At 40.5% G+C, this 24,774-nt stretch overlaps 1 protein-coding gene across 2 annotated transcripts in view; it reads left to right on the top strand.

The window, feature by feature from the left end:
• Window positions 1–24,774, top strand: part of tln1 (talin 1) — a 68,377-nt gene that overhangs the window by 17,405 nt on the left and 26,198 nt on the right. For both annotated transcript variants that reach the window (XM_017427438.3, XM_017427437.3), the window contains exons 4-30: window positions 3,969–4,066; window positions 4,261–4,390; window positions 4,518–4,670; window positions 5,037–5,179; window positions 5,390–5,517; window positions 5,650–5,710; window positions 5,813–5,917; window positions 8,926–9,081; window positions 9,687–9,788; window positions 9,944–10,020; window positions 11,294–11,474; window positions 11,925–12,038; window positions 12,247–12,355; window positions 12,710–12,918; window positions 13,008–13,106; window positions 15,520–15,687; window positions 16,606–16,900; window positions 18,252–18,418; window positions 18,520–18,648; window positions 19,334–19,447; window positions 20,662–20,775; window positions 20,891–21,025; window positions 21,176–21,304; window positions 21,432–21,534; window positions 21,853–22,061; window positions 22,918–23,037; window positions 23,275–23,472. In XM_017427438.3, the coding sequence (XP_017282927.1) occupies window positions 3,969–4,066; window positions 4,261–4,390; window positions 4,518–4,670; window positions 5,037–5,179; window positions 5,390–5,517; window positions 5,650–5,710; window positions 5,813–5,917; window positions 8,926–9,081; window positions 9,687–9,788; window positions 9,944–10,020; window positions 11,294–11,474; window positions 11,925–12,038; window positions 12,247–12,355; window positions 12,710–12,918; window positions 13,008–13,106; window positions 15,520–15,687; window positions 16,606–16,900; window positions 18,252–18,418; window positions 18,520–18,648; window positions 19,334–19,447; window positions 20,662–20,775; window positions 20,891–21,025; window positions 21,176–21,304; window positions 21,432–21,534; window positions 21,853–22,061; window positions 22,918–23,037; window positions 23,275–23,472 (3,746 nt within the window). The remainder of the gene's footprint in view (window positions 1–3,968; window positions 4,067–4,260; window positions 4,391–4,517; window positions 4,671–5,036; window positions 5,180–5,389; window positions 5,518–5,649; window positions 5,711–5,812; window positions 5,918–8,925; window positions 9,082–9,686; window positions 9,789–9,943; window positions 10,021–11,293; window positions 11,475–11,924; window positions 12,039–12,246; window positions 12,356–12,709; window positions 12,919–13,007; window positions 13,107–15,519; window positions 15,688–16,605; window positions 16,901–18,251; window positions 18,419–18,519; window positions 18,649–19,333; window positions 19,448–20,661; window positions 20,776–20,890; window positions 21,026–21,175; window positions 21,305–21,431; window positions 21,535–21,852; window positions 22,062–22,917; window positions 23,038–23,274; window positions 23,473–24,774) is intronic.

The raw sequence follows: 24,774 nt of genomic DNA, 5'->3' as shown, positions 1-24,774 counted from the left end.
TTTCTGAAGATCCTGTTCATTTCAGATCAGTAACATTTCACAAAAAATACAGTTGTGGAAATGCGTAGATCCAACCGTGGAGCTATCACAGTTTGGCCTTAGTCAAAATTCTTCGGTCCTGTCGTTGACCCATTGTTTCCACTTCCAAAGCTTCACTTTTTAGGATATAATGATCACTTGCTGCTTTGTACATGTTGTTGATCTTAATGCTTTGGCTGATCAGAACAAAGTCTAGGTATAGATGATATAAATACAATATAAATTTAATGATTAAGTATCATTCCAATTCTAATAAAATGATATAGTGCTTTAATGATATTCCCTATATGAAGTCTGGGCAAACTTTTGAGTGGTACCATATGCACTGGTACCTTTTGTGTTTCTTTGGGTTCATCTGTACTTTAGAGAAGTGTAACGGAAAGCCGAAGTCACAGGTCGGGTCATATCTAGGTATGAGGGTCACAGCTCAGTACAGATTTAGTACAACAGGAAAGAGAAGCAAATGCTATTTTTAATAGACACATGTCTTTTTCATCTAATCCGATCTGTAAACAGTCACCCATGTGTCAAACAAAAAGTTGAATAAACTCTAGAAAGTTATCGCTTAAAAAACTACAACTATAAAATAAAACAAAAACCAAGGAGTGTTTGCTTCAGTTAAATTGACCTAGACTTGACACAAAATAAAAAGCAATACAGCACTCATTGACATCTCACAAAGTTCAAACACAAATTGAAAAATAGTGTGCTAGCAAGAAATTGACACTTGATATCAGGGGTATTGAACGAATATCCCAACGGCTTGCCAAGGTACTTTTCAAAGCCACGATTAGATGACACAACTGTTATACAGCACTTCTCGTCTCCCTCCGTGATCACTGAGGCTTTTCCTCACAGCTGATTTAAATCAAAGTTTTTTTGGATGGTACGTTCCTCTGCTTATCCTTCAATCCTTCTGGTTTTTATTAAAATTGGGAAAAACAGCGAAACGAAAAAGTTCATCCAAACTATACCTCACTACACAAGGCTTCGTAAAAGAAGTGATAACTGAGAAGCTGCTGCATAGCTGTGCACCGCCATTTATACTCAGATTTGACAAAGGATTTATTTGATTTTATTTGGATTTATTGAGGATTTTAGGTTATTTTGAACACTGGTACCTTAGGAACAAATTTCATTCTCTTGTTGAATGACAATATAAATTTTATTTGTTTTCTGTCATGCCATTTGAAAATGCAGTAAAATAAATGTGCTCATTTCTAAATGGGAGTGGCAATCACTTATGGCCAGTCCAAAATATCATGGTACAAATACTTGTACTGGTGCATTCCTGATATTGTATTTCATTATGTAGTACTTACTGCTGTTAAAACAACAACTACCACTGTAGATGTATTACTTTAAAGATTAGGAATAAAACCTTTCTTGTTGCAGTGTGTCTGATACATCCCTTCCAGTGACCTAGAAATTGTTCCCACTCTGCTGTGAAGAAAGATATTTGAGTCCTTTGAATGAACCTTGAGGAGAATGTTTGGTTCTTAGAGGAAGGAAATGGCAGCATCCCTTCTTGTCTCTGAGGGGAACTGAGGAGGAGATTGTGCCACAGAATCTAAATTAGGACGAGATTTCTCGATGCAGCCAAGGGGTCAAGAGTTTCCAGTTCAGTTAGCTACAGATTGAATTTCGTTTTTGTTGGTTTGTTTTGTTTTTTTTTCCCTGAAGATGTGCTTCTTCAAGTGTTTTGGGGTTTTAACGTTAGACAACGATACAGCTGAGTCAAAAGGCATAGCTATTGATTAATAGAAGCCATTTGATTTGGTTTGGGCATCTGTTAAAAATGCGTTCTGGACGTCTTCTGTGGGTTGTGTTTAGGATATGTCCCACTGGAAGGATGCTTCAGGGCCCTGCCTCGACCAGTCATCTGAGCTTCTTTTTAAATTAGCCTTTTTTTCTACAGAATAATGCCATAGTGATCTTTATCTTGATATAATTACCAACCTTTTCAGAGGAAAAAAAAAGCAGTTCTGTGTCCTGATTCTGTCCATCCATTTTACAAATACATCATCCGAAGGGCACGTAGAGTTGTGCTTTATTATGCAAGTTATTTCATCAGCAGCTCCTGGAACGACTTGCTCCAGCATGCAAGTCATTTCAGTCGCTGGGTAAGAAAATACCAGTGCTTCTGACTTTGCCCATGGGAATGGATTGTTTCTCCTGGCCAGCAAATGATATATTTTAATTCTCTAAAAGTCTAAAGTCCTTCAAGTTAGAACTAAGTATTATATCATCAAGTACACAAGCTTTAAAAGTTCAGGAAAATCTGCTTTGTGTTTGGATTGTTTTCATTATATATATAAAAAAAACTGTGATCAGGATGTGTTAGCCATTTATAGGCATTATTTAATCTCTTTAGTTTTGAAATTCTTAGAAAAATATTGCAAGTTATCAGTGTAACCGATTACACAGCATTGCTTGGTTTGTTTGGTGAGCTCACCTCAGACTTGTCGGAGCACTCTGTGGACAGTGTTTATACTTGTCCTGCGAGAGCTCAGTGTTATATTTGATATAACTGATCACAGTTTGAAGCTTGAACATGTTTTTGGATTTCCAGGAACTACATTAAGCTGAAAAAAATAAATAAAAGACTTCAAAATCTAGAATGAAAGAAGTGCCTCAGGGTTCTGTTTTTGGAACAATGCTTTTCATGTTCTATATGCTTTAATTCTATGATAATATTACAGTGATGCATTTTAATTGTTTTGCCGATTCCACTTATGTCTTATTTGTGAAACCAGATGAAAGCAAGCCGTTGCTACACTATAATCAAACCTCAAAGGCATAAAAATCTACTTTAAAACAAATATAAATCATTATGTTTGGACCTAAATGCTTCAGAACGAGATTTTTAAAATTTTGCACTTATTATAATATTTTTTGAAGATGTACAGAGTTAATTTTGACTATAAAATCTCTTTTAACATATACATAAGATAGGTTTAGGACCGCTTTCTTTCCGTTGTGTTATATTGCAAAATAACACTTTTGTTGCAGAACAGAGAGCCTAAAACTAATTCAGGATGCTGCAGCAAAGGTTCTGATAAGAATGGGTAGTAGAGATCATGTATATATTTATCTTTTTCCTTCTTGTTGATGTGTTGTTAAATCTAGAGTAAAATTTAAAATTCTATTTTCTCACCTTTCAAGCCTTTGATGATCAAGGTCAATAGGATGTTAAAGGCCTCCATATATTACCAAGGTTACACTTTACTCCAAGAATACTGATGTGCTTCTTTACTCACTCAGTTAGTTACTTATCACAGGGCAGAGACAAAGAGACACACACACTTACACTTGGGTTCACTGGTGACTCTAAATTACCCTTAACATGCATGTTTCTGGATTGTGGGAGGAAACCTTGAGTACTTAGAGAAAACCCTCACATGCACGGCGGAAAAGTGCAACTTCCACACAAAAACGACCCAGCCAAGCTTCAAACCGGCAACCTTCTCAGTGTGAGGCGACAGCGCTAACCGCACTTGTGGTTCTTTGGGTATCTAAAAGTAGAGTGGGAAGCAGAGCCTTCAGCTATCGGGTTCCTGCCTTGTGGAACCAGCAGTTAAGGTTCAGGAGGCAGACACCGTCTCTACCGAAAACGGCAGCTATAAAAACAGCAGTATCCACAAACCATCAGGAAACTGAGCTGCAGAACACCTGAACGCTCACAAAGCACTTCCTCTCAGTGATATACTGTTAAACCTTTGCGTTTAAGTGCAACACTTTAGACTGTTTTTCTTTCAAACCAAATTTCTTTCTTATTTCAGTTTTATTGTTGTGCAACATCATAGAACTATTAGTCCAAGAATATTATCCCAGCACAATCTCTTTATGGTGTCTGAATGTTCACCTCTGCAGGTACACCTGTTGACACGATTACAGTGACTCACATTTTTTTCTCTCTGTCTCTGCAGCCAACGACTACGGGCTGTTTCTGTCAGATGAAGACCCAAAGAAAGGCATCTGGCTGGATGCCGGAAAGGCTCTGGACTACTATATGTTAAGGAATGGGGTGAGTTGAGACACAAAAACGCTGCTAAATGTTGGAAAAGCTTTTACTTCGAGCCCATGACAGTTTTGGATCCAAAACAACAACAAACAAAAAGGCTGGTGTAAAATCTGTGTAGAAAAGTGTTGAGATTGATTTACACCATTGATGTCATTGCTCTAAAACAGATTTATTGACCACTTTCCTTTCTCTGTTAGGACACTTTGGAATACAAGAAGAAGCAGAGGCCTCTGAAGATTCGCATGTTGGATGGGACGGTGAAGACCGTCATGGTGGACGACTCAAAGATTGTCAGCGACATGCTGATGACCATCTGTGCCAGAATAGGTCAGCTCAACTCACACTTCATCTGAACAATGCTGAAATTCTTGCCCCGTTTCCTCCGTAACATATACGATAGGAATGGATGTAAAGTGTAAAATGGATGCATTAATAAACCCAACCTGTGTGTCAGGCATAACAAACTACGATGAATACTCACTCGTACGAGACATCGGCGAGGAGAAGAAGGAAGAAACTACAGGAACGCTGAAAAGAGACAAGACTCTTCTAAGAGATGACAAGAAGATGGAGAAGCTGAAACAGAAGCTCCACACAGACGATGAGTGTAAGTGACACACACATCCTTCATTTACTCTGCTGTCACAGAGAATACTTTATGAAACAGTAGTCCGGAGTTAAGGTTCGATTTGAAGTGCATCGCTCAAACCAACATTTCACCAACCTGTGTCAAGAATACTAGAAGTTCACAAGTCCACAAGTAGATCAGATTTCTAGAAAGGGAAGTATTTTGTTAATGAACAAAGGTACACCAGTTGACCTGTGGATTTTATCACAATCTGTAAAGTTTGCACTAGTTTGTCTCAGGTAAATATTTCTTCCAGGGCAGGACCAAAATAGCAAAGACTGATTCGTCTTTGGGTGCCACTGAGAAGTTTAATGGGAACCGTACCTTTTTTGTTGTTTTTTTCAGTGAACTGGTTGGACCATGGTAGGACATTGAGGGAGCAGGGTGTGGAGGAGACAGAGATGCTGCTGTTGAGGAGGAAGTTCTTCTACTCGGACCAGAATGTGGACTCCAGAGACCCGGTTCAGCTCAACCTGCTTTACGTTCAGGTAACGTCTCACAGCCACCGCCTCTCTATGGCCCTTTGCTGATATACTTTGTTTTTATGTTATACAGTCATAATTATTTTAAAATCTGCATTAATTCACTGGGCTTCACTCTGTAGTCACAATTAATTGTGTTTCAATTCAGTGTAGTTTTTCATCAAAGAAATTCTCATTTGTTTTCTGTCTTCCATGTGTGTGTGTGTGGTGGTACAGGCTCGTGATGACATTCTGAACGGATCCCATCCCGTCTCCTTTGACAAGGCGTGCGAGTTCGCCGGTTATCAGTGCCAAATTCAGTTCGGCGACCACAACGAGTCCAAGCACAAGCCCGGATTCTTGGAGTAAGCTCTTGGCTCTTTGTTTAACGTCGCTTTGTTTCCCGTTGTTGCGTTCCCTGTTTTCGTCTGGCTGTTCTGAAGTGAGTTAATGGTCGTGGTTCTTGTCTGACTCTGGATAAATCTTGTCCTCCTCAGTTTAAAAGAGTTCCTGCCGAAAGAATACATCAAGCACAAAGGGGAGAAAAAGATTTTCCAGGTAAAAGCCTGACCTAAAATAATCATTAGAACAATCTAATTGATATTCAGCAGATATAAAAGCTTTCCTAATGATGCAGTAAGTTGATCTACTTCTCTGCAGGCACATAAAAACTATCAGAACCTGACGGAGATTGAGGCCAAAGTGAGCTATGTGAAGCTGGCCCGGTCCCTGAAAACCTACGGAGTGTCATTCTTCCTGGTGAAGGTGAGAGCAAATCCATCTGTGTGTTAATCTGCTGCTTTAATTGTGAAATAACTGGGTAATCTTTTTTGACTGCCTTGCTTGTAATGGAAAATTGTAAAACGTAAACAACCCACTAAAGCTTGTACAATCTGAGGCGTATACTCTGAAAAAAGTTCAACAAGTCTGTTTTGATAAAACCTAAAACTCTAATTAGAGATAACAAGTATCACAGTGGTGATTTTGGTGTTACTTTACCTCAAACTTTCTGCTTTAGTCTCCATATGTTCACGTGATAAACGTCATTTGATGGGTTTTCTGATTAAAACACATCAATCAAACAATTAAAAAAAAAAAATCAGCTTTTCTCAAGATTTTATCCTTAAAGAACAGCAGGTTGCATTAATGGCAAGTGAAGCAAATAAAAATCATCTCAAAACACCTTAACCATAACAAGGACAAGAAAAGAATGTTGCAGTAAACTTAGTTTTGTAAATTTGTAATTTTAAAACCTGTTGCTTTTTAGGTTGGGACAATAAGATCTGAATCCTTTAACTCAAGACTTGGGGGGGTTATCTAACTCTGACACTGTCCCATAATGTTCAAATCACTCCACTGAACAAAAAAATATAGATTGTATTAATTAAATATTTTCTAATTTACAAAGTAATGAATTAAATCTAATATAAACTGCTGAATGGACTTACAATTAAAGCAGAAGCTAAAACAATTTCAGTCCATGCAACATAATCAATTGGTGCTGTGTTTTAAAATCATCCTTTTTTTCCTGCTTCAGTCTGCAGCATCATAACTATGACCGCAAAGTATGGAATATAGACTTTTGAACGTATTCAGGCTTCGAAGAGCATTCCTCGTATCTTTGGTGAAAATTGTGCAGAGTTAATTGAAAAAAAAAAAAAAGGTTCTGATCAAATGGGAGGATTTTACATAAGATTAGAATCAAAAAGCTACAACAAGTATTTATTATTCATTCATCCATTTTTTATAACTCTGATCCTGTGCAGAATCATGGGGAGCTGGTATGGGCAACATATTACATAGACTAAAGATTTATTCACTAAATAGTAATATTCCTCATAATGAGTATTTTGGTTAAATTTGAGAGTTAAGACACCAACTCATAATGCAGTGCACTGACTGGTTTTAATTTCACGTTTGTGTAAAAGCACCGAGCAGAACTATGATGACACAAAACATCAGGCAAAGGAAGAAAACACTGCAGCAAGGATGCAACTAAACCCACTACCTGCTTCGGAGGCAGGTGATGAGTTCGGCCTCTGTTACCGTGGCGATCTAGCTACGCTCAAGAAGAGCCTCCTTCGTCATACTAAAACCTCTGACTTTCTGCTCATCGTGTTCGGTTGAGTTGAAAATCAGGCTTCTTGGTTCAGCCCACCGGTGTCCATTTTCAAACCCTACAGGGGGAAAAAAGGCTGTGAAAACAGAACGAGCAGCTTTCAACCCGAGCACAGGAAACACCAATTTAAACCTGTCTGAGTCATTATTGCAGTCAAGCTAAAGGAGCTGCATCTCCTACCATCTGAGCAGAAGACATCCAACTTTTTATTTTGCCTGGTGGAGCGTTTGACACCAGACAGACTATTGGAAAGTTGGCCGAGTAGCAGAGCCTCAGAGGTGTGGTTAAAATCTCAAGTGAACACCCGTAGAAGAATTTAAACGTCAAGTCATGGTCAGCACTCAAGCTTCCTGTTTGAAAAAAGGAAGAAATGTCAACTATAGAACATGGTTCCAGTAATTGTAGAAAGAAGAGTCAAAATAGAGAAGTTGGTTACAGCTGGAGAGAAGGCCTGAAAGTTTCTATCAGATCATGTCTTTGTAGTGAGTTTCTACTGAGGTGGAAACAAAATGTTCTTGTTAGGCTGCTGTTTGTGTGTCAGTTTGTTGGTAGCTGTTTTTACTGTGTAGTACAGCGTTTTTCTTGCATATGAGTTATTTATTTTTTCTGCAACCGTGCAAGTGGGTAGATTGGTAGAAGGATGTTAGAGATGCAGCTGCCAGGAAAAAGACAAAGAGGAGATATCTGGATGCAGTTAAAGAGGACAAGGAGGAAGTTGTAGTGAGGACAGAGGACACAGAAGACAGTTAGATGGAGGAGGAGGACTCGCTGTGGAGACCCCTGAAAAGGGAACAGCTGAAAGAAGAAGACTCAAGAACACAGATACACTTATGTTGTGGTTGGATGTCACAATACACGTCCGTCTGTCATGATCTTGACTGCACTCCACCTGCGTTTGTGTTTTCATGTGAACACATTTTTATTTTTTTAAAAAACAGTGGTTTACGAATGCATTGTTGAGAATAGGAAAGAACAAGTCTATGATATCAGAAGTTTGAACAAGGATTTTGTTTTGGAACTTAAATGGATAGTTCAGATCTTTTGAAATTGGGTTCTGTGGAAATATTATGAGCAATTAATATCTTACTTGCAAAAAGCTCTGTTATAAACCATGACATTGTAGTCAAATTCACATTACATGTGCATTTACATAAGAGTTACTAATGATGGCAGCAGCTAGCTCTAGCTTATACAATGCAGCCCGGTGCATTTTCAGATAGAATAATGTAATATTTCTTCTAAAATTGACATCTAATGTAGGTTGTGGTTACAGTTGTTTTAAAAGGTCAATAACCCCCATTTGGACTAGCTGTTAACTCGTCAATCTGTCACAACTTATCTTTTTTTTCTCCAAACTGAAGCTGCTCAAAGGGCTATTTACAACAGGTAAGATATTGATAGTTTATGATCTTTCTACAAAACCCCACCGCAAATATCTGAACTAAGAGAAACAATCCAGAGCTTTGCAAGTCACTGACCAAAAAATAAAAACTGTCCATATCCTAAAGGTTTTTGAATATAAAAATAATCACTTTAAAGGCAATAACTAACTCAGTTAGAATCCATAAAGCTGTGTATTTATTGATCAGCAACATGAAAATGTCGACAGCTTTTCCATCTGTAAAAATGTTCTGCTTTTATTCGACGTCTGTAGGAGAAAATGAAGGGTAAGAACAAACTGGTGCCTCGCCTGCTGGGCATCACCAAGGAGAGTGTGATGAGAGTGGATGAGAAGACCAAGGAGGTGATCCAGGAGTGGAACCTGACCAACATCAAGCGCTGGGCTGCATCGCCCAAGAGCTTCACCCTGGTGAGCTCTTCCAAAATGTTTTTCTTGCTGTTTAACATGATACAGTGACGATCAAGGAAAGAAAAATCATGCTGAGAGGGACAATACTACACAAGGTATCACAAAACAATACAGCATATATTAATGTATTTATAATAATTGCAGAATTTGGTCATTTTTTAACTTTAACAAGTACCTTTTCTCTTCAAATGAAACAATTTATATATAAATTTAATGGTATGATAATTCATAGTAATTTCATTTCCTCTCTGATATATATACTTGGTGTTTTCAGGAGTATTTCTGTACCTCACCTGTTTAGACTTGGGAGCTTCCTGTTAGAGAACCTCCATTTTTCTGTTTTAGTACTAGAAGGCCATATTTATTACCAGAACAGTAACAGTCTGACATTAAATAGGGACTCAGTTGCTCACATCAGCTGAATATGATCACCGTGTTTGTGCCGTCTGTCTGCTGAGGAAGAAGAAAGTGATGAACACACTCGTTCAATTTGTTGTTCTCCTCTTTCTGGGGTTTGTCTCCTTGCTGAGAAGTCTCTGAAACATTGTAGCAACACAAAGTCCAGTTCCTCCTTTAACCCAAAGTTGTTTTTTTTGTGCTCTCAGGACTTTGGAGACTACCAGGACGGGTACTACTCTGTGCAGACCACTGAGGGGGAGCAGATAGCTCAGCTTATTGCCGGTTACATCGACATCATCCTTAAAAAGGTCAGTGGTAACATAGGAACAGCTCTACACTCTACATGACAATGATCCTTATGGTATTTTTAAGGTAAAAATGTTTTAATCTGTATTAAAAGAGGAATCTTATAAACTGAACTTTGTTTTGCCCAGTGTGTAATTGCGTTCCACCCTTTCACCAGAAAAAGAGCAAAGATCACTTTGGCTTGGAAGGAGATGAAGAGTCCACCATGCTTGAGGACTCTGTTTCACCCAAAAAGTAAGTGTCTATGTGTGCTTTATTCCTCTCCATCTCTTACAGGATGTTTACTTAGTTGTCTTAAGCTCATTGACAAAGAAAGTGGTGAAAATAAACATGCACATTGATGAAAGGTCATGTGACTGCACTGCAATGATTATAACATCAAATCAAATGAGGAAGAGAATTGGCCTTTTGGGCAAACTGGTAGTCTCATATCAGTAGAGTGTGGTGCCACCTCAGACCTGGATACAAGCTGCAGTTTGGTGATATTGAGCCGTTGTAAGTCGGTCCACAGCTGTTATAACCAGCCCTCAAAATCCAGCAGATGGACGCTGGGTCAGAGTTGATGTCTGATCCTGCAGGTGTTTGATTGACAAAATGACTCGAGGACCTGGCTGACCATGGGAGGACGTCCTGGAGCTCTGTAAGGCTTGGCGTTCAACATGACAATCATCCCTTGGTGTGGTCTGTCTTGGGCAACCAGAAACTTCACGGTTCCTTTACATACCCATTGGTTCCGACATTGGGCCGCTGGGACATCAGTTCACGCCACATGCCAGACAATTGCACAAAAGGGTCTCTCCTGTCATTGTAACCTGTGTCAGGGGCGGCAGTGGCTCAGGAGGTAGGGGTTCATCATGTAACCGGAAGGTTGCCGGTTTGAGCCCCCACTCTGTCCGTCTCAGCCGTTGTGTCCTTGGGCACTGGGCGTGTCCACTTCACCTGCCTACTGATGGTGGTCAGAGGTCAGAGGGCTCGGTGGCGCCGCTGTGGTGTCAGCCTCACTTCTGTCAGTCTGCCCCAGGGCAGCTGTGGCTACAATGTAGCTTACCACCATCAGTGTGTGAATGTGTGGATGAATGGGTGAATGACTGACTGTAGTGTGAAGCCTTTGGGGTCCTTGGACTAGATAAAGCGCTATACAAGTGCAGGCCATTTACCATTTTTACCATCAAACTTTGACAGGATCTAGTAATGCTGTCTAATGCATCCACAAGGCATCCTCTGTCTGCTGACCTTCACTCACTGTATTGACTAACTGTCAGACACACTGGCAACTACTTAACACTAATGCTCCACTTGGGATGCCATTATTTATGTCCTCTGGTGCCCATTCTAAACATGACAGCTCCTCACAAATGGACTGATTTATATGCACGTGGACCAAATTCCATCCAAATTAGACAAACCTTTCTTTATCAGTGAGTACTTCCCTGTATGTGCTCTGATGATATGTATTTGTAAGATCTACCTATATTTGCTAATCAGTTTCCATCTCATATGATTCCAGGTCCACCATTCTGCAGCAGCAGTTCAACAAGGTGGGCAAGGTAAACATGGACTCGGTCGCCCTGCCAGTGGTCATACGCCCAGGAGCTGGAGGGCCGGAGAGCTTCCAGATGGGCTCCATGCCTCAGGCCAAACAGCACATCACCAGCGGACAGATGCACAGGGGACACATGCCTCCACTGGTAAAACCAAGAGAAATGTCATAAAGCATGAAGCTGAAACTGGAAGCTCAGCAATCAGGGTCATTTACTGCATCAGCTGGGAATCCTTAAAGATTTCTGAACAGATAAATCGCTTAAATCCTGTCAGCAACTGTTTTAGATAGATTGTTTGCTTTTTCAAAAAAATATAGGTGAATTTAAAAGTGATCTTGAAGCCAACAAGTTACGACTGCCGTTAACTTATTGGGAGAACTGATATTTTGCTGGTTTAGGTTTTTTTGTTTGTGTGGTACATGTTCATGTGTGTGCGTAATTTGTTGACAGTAAGAAAAGAAATGTAAGAATTTTGCTATTGAACTGCTTTAACAGTCAAATGCAGGTTATAAAACAACGTCTAGACTAAACATACAGTTAAATCTTACATAAGTGATAATTTGTCTTTAAAAACTGGATCTTTCTGTGTGTCCACAGACGTCAGCACAACAAGCACTGACCGGAACCATCAACTCCAGTATGCAGGCCGTCCAGGCGGCCCAGGCCTCTCTGGATGACTTTGATACCCTGCCCCCACTAGGAACAGATGCTGTAAGAGGAATCATTTAAATGCTCCTCTGAAATGAGCACCAATGTCTGTTTCAGGGAGCTAATTTAAAGAAAAAGTCTGAGATAATTAATCCACACATACAAGTATTTTTAATTCCAGCTGCCTTTTTTATAATTTTGATTGTAGCAACCTTTTTGGTTGGTCATTCAAGACCTTAAAGATTTCAGGGGGTTTGTTTCTCTGTTTAAGGCATCTCAAGCTTGGCGCAAGAACAAGATGGATGAGTCCAAGCACGAGATCCATTCCCAGGTGGATGCCATCACAGCAGGCACCGCCTCCATGGTCAATCTCACAGCAGGTAGAAACAGTAGAACATCTTCAAGGTTGTTTTATAATGATCAGATTTGTTGAATCATGCAGAATCTTAGCGAGGTGAAGGTTCAACTAGCTGGGGACCATCTGCCTCGATGTGCTGGAGGTTGATGCACAAGGCCGGGCGAACTTATTTTAAAATGTGGTTCATTTGTCCTCCAGCAGTCTAAACCTACAGCAACAAGTGATTGGGTCATAATTATTATGTAGTTTTCCCTGTTTTATGAACACTACTTAATGCAGTCAGTCATTTTATGTCTTTGAACTTAACATTTCGGGTTAAATAGTTGTTTTTGTTCTTTATTTGGAAATTAATGCAGCTCTCTGTTGCTGTCCTAAGGTGATCCAGCTGAGACGGACTACACCGCAGTGGGCTGTGCGGTCACCACAATCTCCTCCAACCTGACAGAGATGTCTAAAGGGGTAAAACTCCTCGCGGCGCTCATGGAGGACGAAGGAGGAAACGGACAACAGCTGCTGGGTGCTGCGAAGAACCTGGCCTGTGCCGTCTCGGACATGCTGAAGACGGCTCAGCCCGCTAACACGGAGGTACGCAGGCAGCCTGACACACGCAGGGCACGTTATGGTCCTTCTCTGATCGATCCTCAAGCTTACCTGCTAACATTTTATCGCGCCAGCCTCGTCAGAACTTGCTGCAGGCTGCAGGAAACGTGGGTCAGGCGAGCGGCGAGCTGCTTTCTCACATCGGGGAGACAGACACCGATCCACAGTTCCAGGTTTGTTCTTCTTATTTTGTTTATTAAATGTTATTTTATTGATTTACTGGACTTTACTGGACTTCAAACTGTCTATATGGCAGAAAAGTCAGCATTTTTGGTAACTAGGTGTTCCATTTTTAGCTACACTGGACAACATGTTGTCAGAGCTGTTTACAAATTATTTTAAATAAAAATAATTTCTTTAGTTATATAAGTAATCAGTATATCCCAAACATTCAAAATGAATGGGTGTAACATTTTTCTTTTAAACCACATTACAAATACAGCACTACTGTTTCTTGTACTGTAGTTTAAAGAAAAAGTAAACTCTTAGAACTTGAGTATTTGATGCTTTTATAAAACTCTGTTCCCTCTCTTTGATGTATATGTTTGACAGCTTCGAGGTAAAGGATCTTTCAGGTGGAGAATCCCCTCCTATGTTCAAATGATGGTAACTAATGTGTCATCAAGACAAACGCTTGGTTATAATATATATATATAAGGCCAATCAATAAATCAATATTTTAGAAAATCTATTAATATATTTGGAAATCTGAAAGGTGAGTCAGTGATTTAATCCAGTTTTACCTCTGCTCAATCTGAAGAGAAGTTTTTAATTAGATCTGCAGAAAGAACAGAACTTTTTCTGTTAGATATCTTCAAACCAGTTTCACCAGCCATGTTTCTATGTATCTGAGATGCATGTATTTCTTTTATAAGATGATTCAGTCGATATTTAGGTACAGGGTGCATGTCCAGTTTAGAGACGATACATTTTAAAACAGAAAGATTTAATTTGATGCAGTGTGATTACTTTTATACATTAGTGTTGTTGCTTGAAAAGACGTCCAGTTGGTATCTTTTACCGTGGCTCTAATGTACGTACAAACAGTGTCGCCAAAGCCTCACTTTGACCTCACACTTGGATTGGAAATCTTTTGTAATATCCTGGCTGAGAGATGCGATCATTACCTTTCGATCTCGCAGAGTTGTGGTTGGAAAAACTCCAGTTTCTGTTTATTTAGTGTCTTGAGCTCAGCGGACGAGCGTTCAGGTTTCGTTCCTTCTCCAAAAATCCAAAGGATTTTCAGACGTTGTTGTGATAATGCATTGTGAACCGTGTCAGCGTCAGTGGACATGCCATGTGTGTGTTGTCTCTGCAAACATGGACCAAAGGTGTATACGCTGCTGTCTGATTTGCTCTTTCCACTGTGTGCAGACGCTGCTCGTAATAATGGAGCAGATCATTTCTGATGTTTACTCGGTGCTGAAATCTTGCTTTGACTGTGTAGGATCTGAAAACGACGCTTGACTACAGATTATGATGCATTTTATTCAGTTCAGAGTTTTCTACCCATGTAATTGCATCTTTACGATAAAAATAAACTTATGCATCATTTGCTGAAGATAAACAATCAAATCTCTCCTAAGGCTGCATGTCTTTTATTTTGGCAGGTGGGATTTTTGCTGAATGGTTGATGTAGACTCTTAGTCATCCAGGACATGCTGATTCCAGGAGTTTTATTTTATTTTATTTTTTCAAAGGAAACTGGATTTCTTCTCTTGTTTTTTGAAAGCGTTTCACTTCTCATCTCCGGGTCTTTCTCAACTCAAACTTTCCGTTCAGGTTTCTCGGTTTCTCAGTTCGGTCCCTGAATTAGAAATCTGCTCGGATGAAAGGTGAAATGCTTCCAAAACACGAGAAAAGAAGTCCATTCACTTAAAAAACCCAGAATCTGCTAAACTAGAACCTCAAAATGAATTGGAAAGGCTACTGAGACTCTGGGCCTGTTTTAGAGGTTACGTAGTTTTTTTTATTTAAAAAGTGTATGTGCAGATCAGCAGCAGAACTAGGGCTCTTCTGTTTAGTGATTATTTAAAACAACATGATTTTTACTGAAGGCTAATTGGGGGAATAAAAAGGCAACCTTAATAAATCAACTTATTTGGTAGGACATGAATACCTCTTTCCCTGCCATTTTAAGAGATGAAGGTTTAGTTTTAAGTCAAATTAATTTGACAGTAATTAATAATTAAATAATGTGACATTGAGGGTGCTCCAATCAGGATTTTAGGGACTAAAATCGGAAGCTGAAAACAATGCTGACAAGTCCACATGTAGATAAAAACCACATAGAGGGTTGAGACGGTGCACCTCTGTTTTCTTGAAAATTGTTTCTTTTGATTGGCCTTTTTAGTGACCTTTGATTAAATGATTTAGATCAACAGAACAGCCAGTAAAGATCAGTGACTAATTGATTGGAGCACCTTCATTTCACATGAAATCATGCTCTGTGAACAACATCTTAATTACAGCATTTAATGATTAATGATTCACCTCATCCTCTTGAGTGACTGTCTCCTTCCTTACCCAAAAGCGAAGGCCGGCCTGAAATGAGTCACGCTGTTTTGTGTTTGATGTTCGCTGCAGGACATGTTGATGCAACTGGCAAAAGCTGTGGCTAATGCTGCGGCGGCTCTGGTGCTCAAAGCTAAGAACGTGGCCCAGAAGACGGAGGACTCCACCCAGCAGAACCGGGTCATCGCTGCGGCTACGCAGTGCGCTCTGTCCACGTCTCAGCTGGTGGCCTGCACCAGGGTGAGTCCTCCAGCAGGAGTGAAAGGTCACAACCTATTTATTCGTAAATGACACCAGTCAGCTGTAACACTATGATTAATGACAGGTGAAGTAAATATTGCTCAGCTGATAATACCAGTCCTTTTAGACCTGAGACACCTTCTTCCATTATTAGCATCAGGTTTAAAATGCGATGATTGGAATGATTTGAAGGTGATGCATCACAGACATGCCTCTGAGCCAGTGAGTGAGGTAGTCACAGAGCTGAGTTGGGGTGTAAATGTAAAGTTGGGAGTGAAGCCTTCAACACTTTGTTTTACCCAGCCCTGCTTTCATTTCATGTGTATAAGAACACACTGAAAGGCCCTGACCTCACTGTGTTTAACATGTGTGAGCTGTCTAAAGGAAACAGAGACGCTGGTAAAACAAATCTGATATGTAAAAAGAGTTGCCCCTGGCATAAATGTGGTCATTTCAAATAGCAGAGAACATTCTTGTTTTTGGAGCTGATGTATTGAAAGCAGAAAGAATAGATGAGCATCAGAACTTGAGCAACTGGGACCAAGGACAAAGCTGTATTATGAAGACAGCAGCTCTTGTTGGACATTCCCAGTGCGCAGGGATCAGGGCCTCTAAAAGGCGGGCCAAAGAAGGAACCATTGAGAAGTCATGTGCAAGCCAAGGCTCGCTGATGCAGGGTGGGAGTAAAAGCTGGGCCATGTTTTCTGATCCAGTCGTGGAGATCCTCTAGGTTGAATTGTTAAAAATTTAAAGGTGGTTCCGATTTTACAAAGAAAGGGTCAGAAGAACGTATGTAGACCAGAGTACCTACCCCAACCGGTGTCCTACAGAGGACAGCTGAGCCTCATATCTTTGTGTAAGTTTGGCATAAGTTCTTTTTATTCTTCCACCCAACCAAAAATATTGTGCCTCTTTAAGGTGGTGGCTCCAACCATCAGCTCCCCGGTTTGCCAGGAGCAGCTGATAGAAGCAAGCAAGCTGGTGGCCAAGTCGGTGGAGGGGTGTGTGGAGTCATCGCAGAGCGCCACCAACGACGAGGGCCTGCTGAAACAGGTGGGCCAGGCCGCCTCAGGTGTCACGCAGGCACTCAATGAGCTGCTGCAGCACATCAAACAGTATGCCAGCGGAGGACATCCCATCGGACGGCACGGAGAAGCTACTGACCGCATTTTGGACGTGACCGAGAACATCTTTAGCTCGATGGGAGACGCCGGTGAGTGAATGTGACCGATGTAATGGCAGCAGGGCACATTTTGTGTACACAAGTTGTGTAGATGGGTGCCTACACCTGTGACCATATGTGTCACCTCAATGGAGCAGGTGGAGCAGTTTCTTCCTCATTTTTTTTTACCTAAAAATATGTCATCACCCTCAGCATTGGAACAAAAGTAGGTAGTTTTTATTGAATCTAACTTTAGTTCTCAGTTACAAACTTAAAAAAAAATGATGGTAAAAATATCCACTACATTTTACACCTTCTCCCTCAGCTTTGATCTGATTCACTCCAACTCAGCAGAACACCCGAGGCCACTACCTCAGTAGTCAGACAGTATTTAGCTGTGGAGATAAGAAGGAAAGCTAAAGTCAGGTTTAAAGTGTTTAAAACTGTAGTTCATCCCTTTCTGACCATTAAACAAAGAATAAAGCAAAAACTTTGCGTGATATCATGCTAGGAGTGAAAAATATCCACAAATTTGTTTAAAAAAATGGAAATCAGTCCTTTATTCTGTCTTAAGCTACGTTGGGCAAAAGTGGCCCAAATTTGATTTTCTTTTGCCCATATGCATCCTAAGGTTTTTTTTTTTTTTTTTTTCAAATCCGACCCATTTTACTTTCATGTGTGTGGTACTAAATTGGTTACGTATCTTATGTTTTTCAAAGCGATCTAAATTGAACAATAACATCACATATTTTACTAACACTGGTGTTGGATCGCACTGATACTAGCATGACCAGATCGATACGTGAAGTTTTGTTCCCCTATTTTATAACAAAGGTGATCTTTTAGAGATGTGATTGATACAGAGAAAAGACACAGTTTGCAAAATATAATTTAAATTACTAAAATAGTTTTTAACCAAAAGCATAGAAGTGGTAGAATGTTTTGTTGTTTCAAAATAAAATGAAAGTGAAAAACCAAGAAGGAAACTATGCCACCTGGTGGAGAATGCAAGGAATGACAAGCAAATTAAAATATTGCAATTAAATGACGACACTGTAAGTGAAACATGGTCATTGCTTCTGGTAATATAAGGTCAATAAAAAGTAAACACACATTTTTTATTTTATAATTGTACAATGGTAATATTGAATAATTTTCTGCAATCATCCATCCATCCATCTGTCCATTTTCTTTACCTGCTTCTCCATTCCGGGTCACGGGGAGCTGGTGTCTAACCCCAGCAGTCGCTGTGCGAGAGGCAGGGGACACCCTGGACAGGTCGCAAGTCCATCACAGGGACACATGGAGACAAACGAGACAAACAACCATTCACACCTAGGGTTAGTCTTTCTGCTATCAGTAACTTTTAACTTTTTATTTCCTGTTTCCTCCAAACCATCAGGTGAGATGGTCCGTCAGGCTCGCATCCTTGCCCAGGCTACGTCTGATCTGGTCAATGCCATCAAGATGGATGCCGAGGGAGAATCCGACCTGGAGAACTCCCGGAAGCTGCTTTCTGCTGCCAAACTGTTGGCCGATGCCACGGCCAAGATGGTGGAGGCTGCTAAGGTCTGCCGTCTTCTTTACCTGACAAACATGAGGCTTTTTTAAATTTATTTATTTATTTTTAGCTTGTCGGAACGTACTGAGATGGACAAGTGTTTCTGCAGGGTGCAGCTGCAAACCCTGACAGCGAGGAGCAACAGCAGAGGCTGCGTGAGGCCGCTGAAGGCCTCCGCATGGCCACCAACGCTGCCGCCCAGAACGCTATCAAGAAACGACTCATCAACAAGCTGGAGGTAAAAAAAAAATAGAGAAAAGGAAAGTTTATACAGCAGGAACAAACACGAGTTGTAATTTGCTTGCCTGCACAGAATTATAGCTTCAACTAAACAAACACTCGAGACAATTATGTGCTAAAAACACACACTACTGTTTAGAAGGACTTTTGCCTTGTTGGTGGTTGTAAAAAAAGTCGGATGCTTTCTTTCATAGGACTGCTCACACGTCAGGTAGTTTGAAACTAAAAAATTCTTCGTCAGTGACGTTTCACTCAAGCAAAACATTGTTTAGCTTAATGTTCAAACAGTGGCGTGATTCTCCTTTCTGATCTGAAAACACATCTTGAAAAGTAAACTTGTGAAAGTGTGTTGAAGAGCTGTATTTTCTCTTGTTAGTATTAAAAGTTATTTAAGCATGGACCCTTTTATTCCTCTTAAACATGAGGGTGAAACCATTTATCTGCTTGTTTCTCTGATTGTTGGTATATTGGGTCAAGAATTACCACCATCAAAATGTTGGAGCAAAAGATTAATCCATGATATTATTAATATTATTATTATGTTGCATAAGGTGACAATAGTTACAGTAATGCAGATTATTATCCTTAAAATTGTCAATTTATCATCAGCCTTGTAATCTTAGCTTCTTTAACCAGTTTATTTTGTTTTAAACTCACTCCTCTCTTTCCTGTTTTCTTGCCAGAACGCAGCCAAGCAGGCGGCAGCAGCTGCCACTCAGACTATAGCTGCTGCCCAGAACGCCGCTTCGTCCAACAAGAACCAGGCTGCCCAGCAGCAGCTCGTCCAGAGCTGCAAGGTCAGTACCCGCCACTGATGTCACACTGGAAGACTCAAACTATTCACACATTATAGCTGCTTTTAACTCTACTTTGTGTGATTAAAACAAATACGGTCTTCATATGGATCAGAATTCCAGGTTTAGCGCTCACGTTGCCGTCAAAGTGATTCGTCTTCCCGTGCCAATTTAGTCTTAAGAAATAAAGGGTGTGGTTGCACATGACTCAGACAAGGGATCTCAAACCTGCCAACTGTCTGCTTCAACAAATCCAGACCAAGATTAGACAGATGCAAAAAAAAAGCTTTCCTAGAAGCCAACAAATGTTTTGCCAGGACTTTCAATAACCTCAGCAGCATCAAATATAGTGTTTGCTGCAGACGATGACTGCACAGATTTGTTCATCATTAGTCAGATGAAGATACGATTGTATTGATTGTAGTAAAAAAGTTTGACAGGAATTTAGAAAGTTTAAAGCTTGTTCCTAATGTGAGGCGTTGTGTTTAAAAGCTTGTGGAGTGTGGTTGTGTCACTGCCTCGGGTTACGGAGCAGATGCATCATCTTAGCTTCATTTGTAAAGCTCTTTTCCAAACACGGGTGTAATTTGCGGTGCTTCACAGACCAGAAGCATCATGTAAAGGGAAACAAATAAAGTAAAATATAGCGTGATGTAAACTCGTCTGAGCAGGAAGTGGTGCCTTTCAGCTGACTGGGAATCTTACTGATCGAAGCCCATTTGAGTCCTGTTGAAATAATTTCATAAAATTGGAAAAAAAAAATTGAACTGCTTAGACAGTGCTCAGAACGAGACTGGAAAAAAATCTGAACAACTTATTTTAACCAGTACTGCTTTGGTTGAATAAACCATGTGCTGAATGATTCAGGTGCTGTTTTAAAGAGACAAATATCCACTGAGGAAACTGTTTTGTTGTTTTTCCTTTCACATGACTTTGTTTTCTGTTTTTAATATGTTTACATTTTCTTCTCTCACTGGCTGTAAATTAAACTTTGACACTTTTGAAGTGTTTCCTAAACTTACATATTCACAAGATAAACAGTTGTTTCCAGTTGTTTTTAGTCCACATAGATGAAAAACATTATTTTTAAAGCATGTTTTTATGTTCTTCCACACAGACACGTGATATAAATGATTTTACTATGACTTACACAGACATGCACTTATTGAGGAGTTTGTTTTTTTTAATGGGAGGTGATGTTTTCTGTGTGTGATCAGGTGGTGGCAGAGCAGATCCCTCAGCTGGTTCAGGGAGTCCGAGGCAGCCAGTCTCAGCCGGACAGTCCCAGCGCTCAGCTCGCTCTCATCGGCGCCAGTCAGAACTTCCTGCAGGTGAGTCACCCCGCCACGGTCGCTCACTCCATGAACTGAAGACACGCAAGATTATCCTGTGTGCCAAATGTAAAAAAGAACCAAAACTTATAGCCTTTGTCCTGTCCTCCATCAGCCAGGTGCTAAGATGGTTACTGCCTGCAAGGCCACGGTTCCCACCATCACTGACCAGGCGTCAGCTATGCAGCTCAGCCAGTGTGCTAAAAATCTGGCCAGTGCCCTGGCAGAACTCCGCACTGCCTCTCAGAAGGTACAGCACACCTTGTTTACATGTCACAAACCCACAAGCTGACTTGATTTCTACACGGACAGACTACTTACTGTTCCTGATCCTGTCGCCGGAGAGCAAAAGCATAAAGAGCAACATTTGGATCATTTGAGTGTCTCTGTGTGTCCGTAGGCTCAAGATGCTTGTGGTCAGCTGGAGATAGACAATGCTCTAAATATGGTCAGAGATCTGGAGAAAGACATCCAAGAGGCCAAGGTTTCTGCTCAGGAAGGAAAACTCAAACCACTGCCAGGAGAGACAGTGAGCACGCACACAAAGACACACACTCTTATCATTTCGTAACGGGTTAGAAGATACAGTGAACTGGTTACCATGGTTTTGTCTCATCATTTGTTTACTCCCACGTCTCCTTGCTGTTTTTGCTCAGCTCGAGAAATGCTCCCAGGATCTTGGTACGAGCACCAAGACTGTGACTTCAGGCATCGCCCAGCTGCTGAGTGAGGCCACACAGGGAGATGAGAACTACATAGGTGGGTTAAATATGAGCAAAAGAAAACTCAAGATTTGGTCACTTCCAAGCCCCAGGCCGTGTTCTGAAGCTTTAAAGAAAGAAGCCTCAAATTACAGCAACATCTGATGCTCTTTTTCTTTGCACTTCTCCTTGCAAATTTCTATAATATGTCTCAAATCATAATCTGACCTTTAAAAAAAGGGATCTATTTTGACTTGGTGTCCCATCAGTTCTTTCAAGATTTGTTCTTGGCCCTCACTGGAGAAAAGGATCGTTTTGTGACATTTTGCCGTATTGCAGACTGAAGTTAATGTCCCGGCTCCTTTTCCCCATCCAGGTATATCAGCCAGAGATATGGCCCAGACTCTGAAGTCCCTGGCCTCAGCTGCAAGAGGAGTCGCCGCCACCACAAATGACGTAGCAGCACGCAGCGCCGTGCTGGACTGTGCCGGTGACGTCATGGACAAGTCAGCCAACCTGATCGAAGAAACCAAGAGGGCCATCGCAAAACCGGGCGACGCAGAGAGTCAGCAGAGGCTGGCCCAGGTCAGGCTGAAAGAGAAAACCTCTTGAGTAACAACACATCAAGTCCAGTCAACTTAAAAGATAAAACAAAATTGAGTCGCAACGAGCAGATGAAACTGTAATGTTTTATTTCTGACAGAAAATAGCTTCTCATTTGCTTAATGGACTGTGTTTAACTAGAAAACAAACTAATATTTACTACAAAAATATATTTAGAAGATAGGAAATTGGGCAGCTGTGTATCTGAGTGTATTTGGGCAGGACACCAATATTTATATAGTACTTTTTAAAAGTTAGGTTCACATAAAATACAGAGAACTCGGTCAAAACATTTGAAACAACAAAACAATAGAAAGTTAGGTCCTGAAGCAGTTGCATTAAATTAAAAAAAATATATACAGGTTTTCAATTATCATTTAAAGCACTCAAGAGGGCATGCCATCCTGACTTACAGAAGAAGACGTGTCCATAGCTTAGGACCTGGGAAAGAAAACACCTTTGTGTTTTCAGGTGAGAGCGAAGAACAACTAGGAGGCCTTCATCAAAAGTCCTTAGGAGTTTAGAGGAAGTGTCTGAGTTTAAAAGTTCACCCATGTAAGCAGGAGCCTTAATGTTCGGTGCTTTTTCAGGAAAGAAGGATTAGCCTAAATGAAATTCTGAATTTTATAGGAGCCGAGGTGATGAAACAAAAGCATGAATTACCATTTTTAATTGCAGATAAAACAACAACTGTTACTGTTGCATCATTACTTTTAGCAAGTAATAACATCAGAACATGGATATTTTTTTGGCTTTGTTTGTGAAACAAGACTGTCGGATGAATAGTAATATGATAATAATGACTGCTAATAATGTGTGTGTTTGTGTGTGTATGCAGGTGGCCAAAGCAGTGTCTCAGGCTCTGAACAGATGTGTGAACAGCCTTCCTGGTCAGAGGGATGTGGACAACGCCATCCGCACTGTGGGCGAAGCCAGCAAGTCTCTCCTGGCTGATTCAGTTAGTACAGCCGTGACTGACCACTAAACAAAAATATAAAATATAAACAAAAGCTAGTACTAAGAACACCAAAACAGCTTTTCTGTATTACGTCCAACAGGACTTCTACTCAGACATCCTTCATTAGGAGGACAAAATATCTCTGTGCAAAATCCACCTCATATATTTTAATTTCAGTTCAGTTTTCTTTCCTCCTGATGCTCAGCACCGCTTCTTATTCTCCTCTTCCCGCCGTAGTTCCCGTCCAGTGGAAGGAGTTTCCAGGAGGTTCAATCTCAGCTCAACGAGGTGGCCGCTGGTCTAAACCAGTCAGCCAACGAGGTGGTGCAGGCATCAAGAGGGACCACCCAGGACCTGGCCAGGGCCACGAGCAAATTCGGAAAAGACTTCAACAACTTCCTGCAGGCTGGCGTGGACATGGCTGGAACATCCCAGGTTAGTTTGCTACAAACCCTGTTAATCATTTTCATCCTTTAAAGGAGATAAATGCTATTGAAATGTGTAAAAGTCAAACTTTCTGAAAGTCTTTCAAAATTTTTCTTTGGAATTTGGCTGTTTGTTTTTTTCTTTTCACATTTTTCAGCCCAGGTTCTCTTTGGGAGGGACAAGAGTGAACAGGATTAGGAATGAGGTCATCAGAGGTACAGCACAGGTTGAAGGACTGGGAGATAAAGTTAGAGAGGCCAGACTGAGATTGTTTGGACATGTGCAGAGGAGGGACAGTGGGTATATTGGTAGAAGGATGTTAGAGACGCAGCTGCCAGGAAAAAGACAGAGAGGAGATCTATGGATGCAGTTAGAGAGGACATGGAGGGAGTTGGAGTGAGGACAGAGGACACAGAAGACAGAGTTAGATGGAGGAGGATGACTCACTGAAAAGGGAACAGCCAAAACAAGAAAAATATATATATTTTTTTTTGTGGTCAAGCCACTTAACTTAGACCTATGAAGCATTCAGGGCATAAAATGCCTCCAAAGATCCAGGGAAAATCTAGTCTTATGTCTACACAAAACAGACAACTTGGCAAAGAACTGATTTGAAATTAGATTTTTTTTTTTTGGCACTTTAGCAGCTTGTCACAAATTTAACAGTTATCCCCATTTCTTTATGTGTATTGTGTATATACTGTGAAAAATGTCAAAGATAACAGTCTGAGAAAAATGAAGTTGAATTTTTGCCCCAACATGGTGATTCCCAGAGAGCTTTTAACTGAAAACTTGGCTCGTATAGTTGTGGTTTGACATGTCCTCTTTAAAAAAGAAAAACAAAGAAAAAAAAACACATGAAATTGGACATGAGAAAACAAAAGAGGAACCAGTGGATCTAAAAGTCAATAGAGGGTGAATTATATCTGAAACTCATGTTGTTAAGAAACAGGAAAACGTCCAGCAGAGACCTGACACAGGTTCTGAGAGACGTAACCGGCTCCTTTACCAACACATTATTAGAAATCAAAATTTTCCCATCAGTAAATGGGTAGAAAAGACTGAGGTTTGTCAAATTACACAGGACTGAAAACAATGGCAACGTGTTTTATGAACCAAACTGTCCGAATGAGGCTGTATTTCAACCTGTGGTTTCAGAGATCTTGTCTAAATAATGGAATTATGAATGCAGAAAAATATCGCTTCATTTTGATAGACCTTGCAGGACCATCTGGGAAGAATCTGATTAGCAGTTCATTCATTTTTAACATAACAATGACCTCAAACACAGTGCTAATGCATTAAACCATG

The sequence above is a fragment of the Kryptolebias marmoratus genome, linkage group LG14, assembly GCF_001649575.2.
Source record: "Kryptolebias marmoratus isolate JLee-2015 linkage group LG14, ASM164957v2, whole genome shotgun sequence".
NCBI classification, from domain to species: domain Eukaryota; kingdom Metazoa; phylum Chordata; class Actinopteri; order Cyprinodontiformes; family Rivulidae; genus Kryptolebias; species Kryptolebias marmoratus.
The sequence above is the reverse complement of the archived record's forward strand: the minus strand, read 5'-3'. Positions and strand labels throughout refer to the sequence as shown.